At 36.9% G+C, this 12,263-nt stretch overlaps 1 protein-coding gene across 9 annotated transcripts in view; it reads right to left on the minus strand.

Moving 5' to 3' along the window:
- The window catches only part of LOC112466785 (solute carrier family 12 member 4), a 76,145-nt gene that overhangs the window by 39,826 nt on the left and 24,056 nt on the right, over window positions 1-12,263 (minus strand). For 3 of the 9 annotated variants that reach the window (XM_025035107.1, XM_025035110.1, XM_025035108.1), the window contains exon 2: window positions 11,322-11,816. The exons of 3 other annotated variants lie outside the window; for them this stretch is intronic. In XM_025035107.1, coding sequence (XP_024890875.1) covers window positions 11,322-11,379 — 58 coding nt within the window. In that variant the 5' untranslated portion in view covers window positions 11,380-11,816. The remainder of the gene's footprint in view (window positions 1-11,321; window positions 11,817-12,263) is intronic. 3 more of the 9 variants (XM_025035113.1, XM_025035111.1, XM_025035112.1) reach the window with 2 other exon arrangements.

Below are 12,263 nucleotides of genomic sequence, written 5' to 3' on the forward strand. Positions count from 1 at the left end.
GCACTTCCTTAGTTTTGTCAAATTTAGAAATAAGAGGAATATTTTTGATATGCCATAACTTGCAATTTATCGCTGCCAATATTTCAGATATAAAAAATTCTCTCACACAATTCTAAGTTCTGATTAAATATGTATCGATGCACAACCCGTTTCTACTTGATTCCTTTTCTCTTCTCTTTTTATCTCTCATACCCAATTATTAATTAACGAGATGCTTCCCGAAATTAACTCAGCTTTATTAATAACCACGACCTCTGTCCTAAGGGGATAAAAAATGACATTCACGATTATGCAAGAAAATGTGCTATTAACGTGTTACTACTCAAGGTATTCAGTCAATACTGACAGTAAACAACTGCAAATGATCGATAAAATGAACTTATTAGATGTTTTCTACTTGTCACATAAATCTCTGACAGGTCTATCTTATAATCTATGTACTTGCAGATATGTAGATCAATAAGATAATAATAGAGTAAAAATTAATTAGATGTGTTTTCTACTTATATGTCACATAAATCTCTGACAGATCTATCTTATAATTTATGTACTTGTAGATATATTTTTTTAGATTAACGAGATAATAACAGAGTATAAATGAGCGATTGTGGTAATTCACGAATTAATGCGAAATAATTAATAGGAAATGTTTCGCGTGCGCGACTTTAAAATTTCAAAGAGAGGTGAGCCGGTTGACGTCAGAAAATTAGGCGGGCGAGATGACACCCCAGAAACGTATTATTTCGAACTATTATTCATCTCAAATTATCCACAATGGCACCATGGTTAAACAAGCGTGCAGGATACAATCTATATATTGTAAATTTCATTTAACCCGAATAATTTAGTTATCTTAATTATAACACACAGAAATGTTTCAAAATGTTAAATTATGCCGATCACGGAATTGTTATTTTAAGAAATCTCGCGTATCGTCCAGTGTAATAAACGTAAAAATGATATTTCCGAACAATTCCTCTCAGCTTCTCGATTACGCGATTTTTCGAAATATCGTATGTGCGAAAGCTTACCGAGTAAATCTAGATTTAGTGTGAAACTCAACATTCCAATTACACGAAACCGGACTTACTGCCGAATGAAAACTTAATTGCAATCGCGTAATGCTGTGGGATGAGGCGAAAGGAGACGAATAGGATTAAAGTTATTGCCCAACGTGGGATCTAATCCCTCATCGTATCTCTGATCTCTTCGGCAGCGGAAATAACAGCGATCGCGTAGGAGAGAATCAGTAGCGGAAAAATCGATATCTTTAGCTACAAGAAAATTTACTGAACTGTGGAATATTATATAATCGATTTTAAATACAAAAGAGGCAATACATGTTTTTATATATGGAGGGGTAAAAGTCATAGTGGTGTAAGTCAAATTTTTTTAAATTTTTTCTTGTGTGCATAGATGCAATCTATACAATATATAAATTGCATCTATGCACACGAAAAAATATTTTTAAAAATTTGACTTACACCACTGTGGTTTTTACCCCTCCATATACTGCTATTGTAACGAAACAATAATGAGAATAGTAAATATAAATATTTATATACTCAAATGCATTCATTCGGTTTGCCTTGCCAATTGAATTTATAATTAATTCAATGTACCGTCGCGGAGTTAAAGGAGAATGCAATTACGATAAAGACCGAAGCTGCTTTGAATAATTCAATAAAGAGATACAACGGGCAGGCGTTTCCTCTGCTCGGTACGTTTTCCAAGCGAGGAAAAAGATGGGACGTTTTCGCGTGATATTAAATTGATAGAAACGCGATAGAGAGGCGCTCGTAAATCCGTGGCATTTAATCTTTCATGCATGCGGCGAATTCCACGCTGTTCCAAGAATGTCACGAAACTCGATGGCAGGTATGCTACCTTCTCTCCCGCGGCAAAGCTAAATATTTGACGGAACAAGCGTGAGAATCGTCTAACGCGGTTTAAAATGTTATATGACGCCCGGTGGCTTTGATGGACGTCGATAATATTTATTTGTGGCCATGAACGTTTTTAGCTAACTCCAACACGGGAATTGCCGAAAAATAAATGTATTGCGTCGCGAATACGACGGTACGACGAGAGAGAAAGTTAAAGAAAAAAATTCAGAATTCTCTCGTATACTTTTAAGCGTATATACACAGAAATTATCACGGAAAAAAAGGGTTAGCTATTACAGCAAATCTATAAGTCGTAAAATATGAATAACTAACATTTTTTTGCAGCGAGAGCTATATTTTTTGCCGCAAGAGCTATAATTTAGCAATAGTAGCAAAACCTTTTGTTAAAGTTTTGCTACTATTGCTAAATTATAGCTCTCGAGGCAAAAAATGTTAGTTATCCATATCTTACGACTAGATCTGCTATAATAGCTAATCCTTCTTTTCCGTGTAATGTGCCTAAACCATAAAATATACAGAGCATAATAAATTAAATCATTATTAAATTGGATTATTCTATATGCAATGCTATTGATTAGAAATTAATATTTGTAAAACATAATAATATGAAGTTTTTAAAAGAAAGATTGATGTGTCAGATATATTTTTCAGCGTTATCGTAAAAATTTTTACAGCTTTCTGTATGACGTATATAGCCGATTAATCGATCATGACTGGTAGTCCTTAAAGAAAGCGGTTCAGGGCGATGCAGTAAATATTGACCGGCGCACATTCGTCGAATGCAACTAGGGACCAATGAGTATTTTACTGCGACGTAAACCTAGACGATCGTTTATCGGTTCTCGCTTATCGACTTTCGACTTCTACACGAGTGTATCCGGCTACCACTTCCTGTTTTTATTCTCGCACGTTAATCGTCGCACCAGCGCAGCGATCGAAGCTCCGACGATCTAAATAGAACGCCGACGATAATTTTACGCGCTGTTAATTATTTCGAGCATGTTTACTCGAGTCACGTCACCGCGGCGTAGACAACAGCTTCAAGCAGACGGATCGCGTTCTTCACCTAACGTTTTTGGGAGGGAAAAAAAGAAAAGAAAACAAGAATTTATAACAAAAAATAGTGAGTAGCGTGAAACACACATGTCGAGTTCAATGTTTCAAATATGAAAAATCGAGGATCTATCTAGTTGATGAGAGTTTGACGTTTACAAAAGGAAGCGCCGAGCCTTTGACATTTCGGATATACGATTTGGGGAAAAAAAGTGTTCCACACATGTTTTACGTAACCCTATATAAGGTAAAATCTGTGAAGCGGACGGATCGCACGTTAATTTACACGTATAGCAACGGCCAGAAAAAACCAGTGATGACGTGACTAAAATGAGGACTGAGGGGTGTTCACCCTTTTTACCTTCTTGCGCGCGGGTCCGACGCCTTGTATCAATATCTGTAATCGCAACGCTCACAGGAATAGTCGACGGGGATAAACGGTCGATCGAACGGAGGCAACGACAGAGAACAGCGAGTCGCCGAATAATGGAACACAGAGAAAAACAATGGCGTGGGACGGGCCCGGACAGAATTGGAGCATGCAAAGAGGGAGATCAGTTGGAGGGTTTTCCGAAATTAAGGTCTTAGACAGGAAAATCTTCCACTTTGCGAATAAACCTACATTTTAAGAAATTTTTTATTTTTTATTATTTTCAATCATATATCAATCGAGTTCCGCGTACTTATACATGTATTTCATTGTATATTTGCTGATTGCTCAAACATTCAATTATAACTATCGCAAAATCTCTGACATGGTTAAAAAATTATATTAAACATTTTTTTTTATTTTCTTCAATTATTACCTTAAACATTTAATTATTATCTCAAACATTTTTCCATTTTCTTCAATTTTTTTCTTGGTACTCTTATGAGACACATTTAATAAATCCATTTTATGATTTATCACTTATCCAATTTTATCTGTTTATTCTTTCCTTTTCTTTTCCATCATGTTATTTTTATCATAATCAAAAGGACACGAGAATAAAGGATATCATTAACCTAGACCTTAATTAAATGTACCACAGTTTCTGAATCTCGCATTTTCGTGTTGTCTATGACTTGTTTATTATTAGAAAATCATATTACTATTGAGAAAGTGATTATTATAACGAGAAATGGTACAATGATTGGATCCCAGAGTGTTGTTTTAGGATCAAGAATAAGTTATTCCCCAACATAAATTCGTTAAATTCGTATGCCGAGAATATAATTTAATACCATGTGTGTAAATGAAATATTAAACTGAGCGTTCAATTATAGATTCAATGCCACTATTTTGCTTCTTAAATATAATAAATGTTGCAAAGATGCTTATAAATACATTGTAATACCTTACGTTCGTAAATGTCCTCTAAATACTTTACCGATCGTACGTCGTTCGTGTGTCGCTCGTTTGAGTTCCGTATCGTCAAAATTAATGAATTAAATTAAATATTGCAGAGCGCGAAAAGATTGCCGAGGTTACTTCGCGATCGATCGCATATGTAATGAGTATCAGAGAGTCAACGAAAATAACCGCGACATTGAATGGACGACGGAAAGTCTGAATGGCGAAAGAAAAAGGAAAAGTTGAAGCAATAAGATAAATGCCGGAAGGGCGTTGTTGATTTATTTGGAACATTGCTCTACAATCCCGTCTGTCTAAAAAAGATTGCTTCCGCAAGAGTGCATCGATACCGATGTTATGTATCTAAAGCGTCTAAAATATCAGCCTATAAAAGTGAAGAATCCATGCATGATATACGCCAAGCAAAGCGCTAAAGTTCTATCCACAGCTCTTATTTTAACAACTTATAGTTATAAACTAACCTCTCTATAATCTTTCTTTTTTTTAATAAAAGAAACTTTGTTGTGTCTTAATATTTTTCCTTCTTTCGCCTGAGAAACTATGGTTCAAGTGTCTATCGAGAAAGTCCTGATTCCGGCGGAGATAGTTTCGGATGTTTTGTCCGTTCGAAAACTCGAAAAGAGCAATTCAAGTCACCGAAATATTATATATGTAGAATGCATCGTTGCGCATAAATCTTCACAGATGCGATCGAGTGCCGATCATATTTCTTGAGCACGTCGGAAAAACTGGCTCGAGGTCGGTAGAGGTTTTCGATGAAAATTCGTCGGCACACATCTCCCCCGCGTTCTCCCCTCTACTTGCTCCATTATCCTGGCAATATCCGGCGCAGCATGCGCTTCTGAAAATCGGGTCGGCGCCGGGACCGATCCGGGCGCCCCTCGTCGAGGGAGTAAATTGACAAATTGGGCCAATCAGGTATGAATGTACCGCCAATCATGGCAAACAGCGATATATTTTTTGCTTTCCCCGTGCACACTTTGTCTTCCGGGAATATAATCCTTCGAACGCGCTAATGACAATAATAATTATAATCCCGGATTTGTTTAATTCCGCAATTTGCATCTGCGATGATTAAGAGACGTGAATTACGAGCAATCACAGATTAAAAAGCTTCTTTATTATTAATTACATTCTAAAATATTCAATTTCTCTCAGAATTTGCTCGCAATTTGATTCGTAAAATTTACGTTAAAATATTTATGACGTTGAATATTAATATAACGTTAAATTAAAAAAAAAAAAAAGGATTTGTTTCTCTCAAAATTTTTTAAAGAAAAGAATGACTTTTTTAATTTGTAGAAAATAAGTATCTATTATTAAAATAAAGTTTCACTATGAAACTTGAATCAAAGAATAGTCCGCATACGATTTACATTCGTATGCGGACGTCAAATAATATTTACGTTGCAACGTACGTTGCAGTTTATTCAATTGTCAGAATTTTTCCGCCAATATAAAATTCTCAAGGTCTGCCGTTTAAAAAATGCGCATTTGCAGAATTACGGAAGAACGGGAGAGCACATTTGCATGACATTTTTTTATCGATACGATTAGCAAAGTTACGCTAGCGGTAGTTTGAACTTAATGTTTCATGAACAGCCTCTGTCATTCGCGTGTATGAAATTATCGTAATAAACTACGATAGAGAAGTGGCGCTTTTTATCATTGACCGTTTAATGCCGCACGGCGATAAGCGATGTAATAAGAATGTCACCACCGACCGTGCCACGGTCGCTATCATTCCGCGGCATCGTTACCGAGTTGTCTGCGCTCTATCGATTTTCCTCGACCTTGTGCCACGGCGGCGAAGGCATGAATTACCTCGATATATTCTTTCGCCCATTCGTCTGTCTGTTTCTCTTCGTTTCCTTCCGTACGTGCATCCGCGGACTTATATCCAGCGCGCAGGTATCACGAGATGGATCTACGTTTTCCATTAATTTTCTGCTGTCGCTTCTCCTGGTGTAGTGACATCTTCTACCCAACAGAGACAGTTGTCACGGATTTTAAATCGGCGGATAAATCGCCGTGTACGTCCGCCGATTTTAACGTCCAACCGCTGTCTATCGGAAGTTGACAGTCACAAAAAAGAGAACGTGCTTTCTACATTTAATATTATTTTAATATTTACATGTAAATTTTTTTAGACAATTTATAGAAAATTTTTATTCCTTTTTTTTAATCTCCTTATCAGAATACTATTACCATATCTCATCGGCAGAATTTACATTTAATTTTAATTTTCCTCTTGACATACTTATATTTTGTCAAGTATAAATAGAAATTGTAAATGAGGTAGTATATTACCAGGCTGCCTTATTAGAATGCTATATATTACTATATCTCTTTAGTAAAATTTACAAGGTAATTTTCATTTTCTTCTTGACATGCTTATATTTTGTCAAATATAAATAAAAAACATAAATGAGGCTGCATATTACTTAATGGGCTACCCTTAACTTCGTTCTTTATATACGGCGCCGAGTTATATTTTCCGTTTCGCGAATAAGGCCCAAGCGTGAAGCTGTAACGAGGTGATATAACGAGGCCGAGGTTTCAAGTGTCACGAGCAAACCTTTACCCGTTCGTTAACGTTTTCATCTCGTTTTCGACGTTCCATTTCTTTTTTAGATCGTCAAAATGCGATCATGTGTATCCTGTGCACTAATTTGAACTTTAAGAAATCTCGTTCGGAAATTAATGTTCAGAAAATCGCGATTTTCCCGAAAGTTGTGATTAAGCTGATCTTCAAGCAGGAGTTATATAGAGCGCAGCGAAAATCGAGTTGTAACGAGGACATTCGAAGCTCGCCTCTAGAGATGCGCGCGGAATGCCATGATTCGTTTAACGATTGAACGCCTCGAAATGGCACCGCTAATTGCTGACTTCGCTAAGTATTACCATCGCGACGGTAAAAAGCGAACGAAAGAGAGCTGAAACGCTCGTCGTCACTTTATAAAAATATTTCTGTCGTTACTTTTGCCAAATGAGGAAATGGTTGCTATACGGACATATGTTCATTTTCGCTCGCAAAAATGATGTAAAATTCAAAAAGCGTTTCGAAAAGCGTCCAACAATTTTATTGTCGGTCTCACAATCAGTCGTTCTATATTACACATCGTTATTTCCTCACTTTACTGTCAACCAAAAAGAATAGCGTAGAGTGATTTATGAACCCCAGCACCTAAAATAATGTGATATTATTTGTCTAGATTCAACTTTTATTAATGCCCGCATTTATTTCAACACTTCTGTACTTGTTTTTCCGCTACTACTCATTTTTATTCATTTTGCTATTTACGTTGCAAAAAAGCGTCGAGATTGCACGAGCGCATTCTACAGGAAAATGTCGCTTATATCGGCGACAACCGATCTTTACCTGTCGAGTTACGTGATCGCATTTACAAGCCGTCAGAACTTCTCCAGCGACATATAATAATCATCTTCGCCGCAAAACGGACATGTTCAAAATCAGTTTCAAGACCGTTGCTGCTGTCGGAAAGTGCGCGGAGAGGCGACGAAACTGCAGTCTTTCCTCTTACGCGCGTCTTTCGAGAAATGCTGAATTTAGAAAACCTTGGCAGAAAGAGAGCGGAGCTCCTGGTGAGCCGTATAATGCAAAGTCGCTGCCAGACCATCGAGTACTTCTCTTTTCCTTTTTATTTTCTTCCTTCTGCCTTTTTCGAATTATAATACATCATAAATATAAGTAATCATAATCATACGTTTTTGTTCTTAAAACGATTGATTGAAAAAAGCAGTTCTGACGGATTATGCTCTAGCACAAATTTAATAAAGACGTGATTTCGAATAATTTCCAGTAATTCGCGATTAAAACTATAATGTGTAAACGAAAACCGTTTACACAACGCGCGGCGTGACAGCGACTATTGTGGCAAATGCATTTTAGAGATCAACTGTCATGCTGTTTAACATCTATTGTCGCGTCTACGTCGAATCGCAAGTAGTGTAGTCGTGAGACGAAGCCGACTATGAGAATCGGGAATAGGATAAGACACGTTTACAACCAGCTCGATCGACTCTCTGCGTCTACGCTCGTTACTTTGTTGAAATATCGATGTGCCGTTCAGCAATATTTTATTGCTCGTTCTACCAAACAGTTATAAATTTAAGTAAACTCACTAATCGTGTTTCGAAGTTTATAGATTTATTTTAGAGATCAAAAAGAGCTTTAGAAATTACTGTTTTGCCAAAATGTAAAGAATTATAATATAAATAGTTTAAAATTAATAGATGTATTTAGTATACCTATATTGATTTTGATTACATAAATTCTATAAATTTTTCCAAAAGTTACGGACATCTTTCAAGAAATGTTTTAAATATGATAAAAGAAATGAGAACGAGAAAGAAAAGGGGAAAGCAGATTTTTGTTAACGTGCGCCGAATTCAGAGTGGTTAGAAAAACTCTCTCAAAGCTTATCTCAAAGCTATACTCTATCAAAGCTTAAGTAACGTTAGATTATTAGAAAAATCGGTTGAATAACGAGATTTGATTTATGCCATGCAAAAGTAAATAATTTATTAAGTAATTGCAAAATGTATCGTCATTTCGAGATTTATAAATCGATAGAAAATTAAAATATAAAATAATTTAATAAAAATTTGACATATCATAGTTGTCCGAAATAGTAACATGTTTCGTTAAATTTGCGCGAAAGAAGAATCGATCGCAAATTCATAGAACGATCGATCCATTGTTAAAATTTGATCTGGCAGAAGTGGGTCACACCACTTGTACGGATCTCGATACTCGAGCCAGCGGCTTTGTACATTTGCTCGCAGTTTTTATTGAGCTTCCGAGACTTCTTACTAAAGGGTCCAAGGGATTAATCGAGATTAACGACGAGGCCAATTGAAAATTCAACGGCTGGGCGAGGCATTCAGGCGCTCGTTCCGCGTGAGAGGTCGTCGGATGAACAGTTACTTCGGGATAGGGTTAATCCACAGAGATTCTATGCCATTGTTCCCAGTGGCCCGCATTTACATATCGTACAACGCCAGCTCCGACCCGAACTCGGAGAGAACGTAAGGTGGTAAAGCTTTTATACCGCATCGGCGATAAAGGAAGTTATCGCGGAACATGTATCCGCCCCGATAACTTAAAACTTAAAATTTTTTAACAAAAATTATGACGTGTTGGATCAATTTATTGCACGTGCAATTAAATCGATATTTAGCATAATTGAGTGTATACATTTAATTAAAATTAGTACATTATAAAATAATTAGGAAAATTGCGTTTCTTGAATCTTCAGCAAAATTCAATGGCTATTTTAAAATGAATTCTATCAAATAAAATTCATTTCTCAGAATCCATAATTGAGAAATTTAATATAATGATAAGTCTGCCTGAAATCGAATAGTTACCACATTTAGTCGCCGAGTTAAAATTATAAAGAAGATTTAAAACTTTCCACGTGGAGTCTTCGTTCATATTGGATATTAAATAGATCGACAGTTAAATAAATCAGCGTATTATCGGGAGAGCCCGTTATGAGCTGAAGTTATTATTATTTTCATCGTATGATTTCACTGAAGGAAGGAAACGATATATACATTTCCTTCCTTCATTAGTCCGCTTATCTGCGATCGCAGATATTTATCTTGAATCCGCCTCTCTTGGAATCACGTGCGCGCGCTAAGTCGAGAAATCCAAGTGGGCAAGAATAGCCGCAATCATCGCGAGTGAACGGGATTTTCCGCTGCAGGTGTGTAATAAAGACGCGCACGCTTGCGACGCGAAAAAGACTTGTACGTGCCAAATTCGGAGCCGCGCGCAAAATAATGGAAAAAGAACGCATCATCCGGTGACTCAGTTAATGGCAAGTTGATTGCGACGCCGACGCCTCGCTTTCACGCGCCTCCGACATCGTAGATCGATTAATCGCTGGTCGCGCGTCGATCAACGCGTTACGCAATTAAGGGATTCCTCCGTGTCGCCGTGCCATTCGATCTTTGTCAATTTACGAGATTCTATCGTAATCCCGCGATCGCGCAATTTCACGGGGAAAATCTTCTTTAGGATTTTTTGCTGGTCCTGTGAAATACTTCTAGTTTAAGGTACGATTAATCATTTTCTCTCCTTTCTCGCGATAAGGATTATTCTGAAAGAGAAATTGTTGTATATATAAAGGAGGAATTGTTATGGAGGAGAGTAGATCTCCGAAAAGCGTTATGCAATTTAGATTGATGTTTCTTGAGCATGCAATTTCTTTGTGCTTATAATTAATTTAGCCGCTCTTTCTGAGATATATTTTAAGCAGCGGTTAACGTATCAGAAACGCATCGATCATTTCCACAAACAATTCACGGGTATCATTTGCAAGAGATAGACTTATATCTAGCGTGGAACCTATTAAAAGAACGTCTATTTTCCTCTCAAGGGTCACGCGTCTATTACAGCGTATTTCACACTGTATTACGCGGAATTTGCATTATATGTTAAATATATGAGCGTAATAATAACCGCGCTCTCTTGGAATTACCTAATCGTTAGCTTCAAGATTACGCTATTATCGCGCGTCACCGAACGGTAAACTGTATAAAAAAAAAAAAGAAAAGAGAAAGAAAAAATTATAACATCGATACGTAAATGTCTTTCGGACTTGCGTCAATATTTATTAATACCTTCATCACGTTCGCTTATTATAATAAATTAGTAAACTTTCGACGATATTATCGATGGCATACACGACAGTTCAAACAAAGTTGGTTTGAATAAATAAGTTATTAAAGCCAATAAATTATGCAACGATACACGTACATGTCCTTCAGATCTGCATAAATATTTATCAGTAGCTCCATTATTGCTCACTTATAATCATAAATTGATGTTCGAACTTTCGTTGATGTAATCCGTGTAAGACAGTTTCGGGTAAAATTGGTTTTGTCGAATAAATCGTTCCTACCATTAGCCTTCTCTCTCTAGAGAGTTAACGATTTTATCGAGGTAAAAGGAAAAAACGAGCGCAATTACTTGCCTTCGACGATCTGCTCCTTCTTCGCTAGGATCAGAGGAATCGCGCCGGAAGCACTCATGATGTCTGCTGCAGCTCACGTAGATTGTACCCTCACACGCGTACACACGCACAACGAGAGAGCAACAATACTATAGCAATGACATCCACAGTCTCCTCCGTCTCGGCGGTGCGCGGGATCGATTTATCGAATGACAGTTTCTATTTTCGTGCCGGCGCAGATTTCGCGCGCGAAAAAAGGGAGAAAAAAGTCTTCGGGGAATCTCGGTTGAAGAACAAGATTCGTTCCCCTTTCCCCGCCGGAAAAGTTACCGATAAACTCTCAGCGGTAGATCTTCGATTTCAGCGATGAGCGAAAAATCGTTCAGATCGGATTGAACGGTTAATTCTGGAAGCATTTACACGACTGAACGATCCTGTTGAAAGTATCGTGGATATAGCTAGGCAGATTCGACATATCCGGAGAGCCTCGATGAATTTTTACGGAAAATCTGAGAACTGATCCATAACGTTACACTTGAACATCTTAAGAGATATCTATGTTTATTTTTCACATTTTTAAAAACTTGCAACTGTGCATTCTCTCTTTTCTATTGGCATAATCGAATTTTATAATATTTTGCTATGACATCGTTGCACGACTTATCTAAATTATATGTTTATATGTCCTTTTTTAATTAATTACAAGTATAATATTATATAGCAAAGTGTAATTATAAATTTATTGGCATAATTACTATATTTTTATGCTGCCTAAATGCGTAAATTCAAAAAAAGCAAGATTACACTTGCGCGTAATCGAAAATATATTGGAAGATCACGGACGTTCCTTGGTTTCTAGAATATCGCTTGAAAATGTAAATAAGATTCCGATCGATCGTTATTAAATGGGCTTCCAATTCGCTAATACTTCATGGACACGACCAAGCGCTTGTGACCCGACGG

Source organism: Temnothorax curvispinosus, unplaced genomic scaffold (genome assembly GCF_003070985.1).
Source record: "Temnothorax curvispinosus isolate PA1 unplaced genomic scaffold, ASM307098v1 QBEX01016545.1, whole genome shotgun sequence".
Taxonomy (NCBI): Eukaryota; Metazoa; Arthropoda; class Insecta; order Hymenoptera; family Formicidae; genus Temnothorax; species Temnothorax curvispinosus.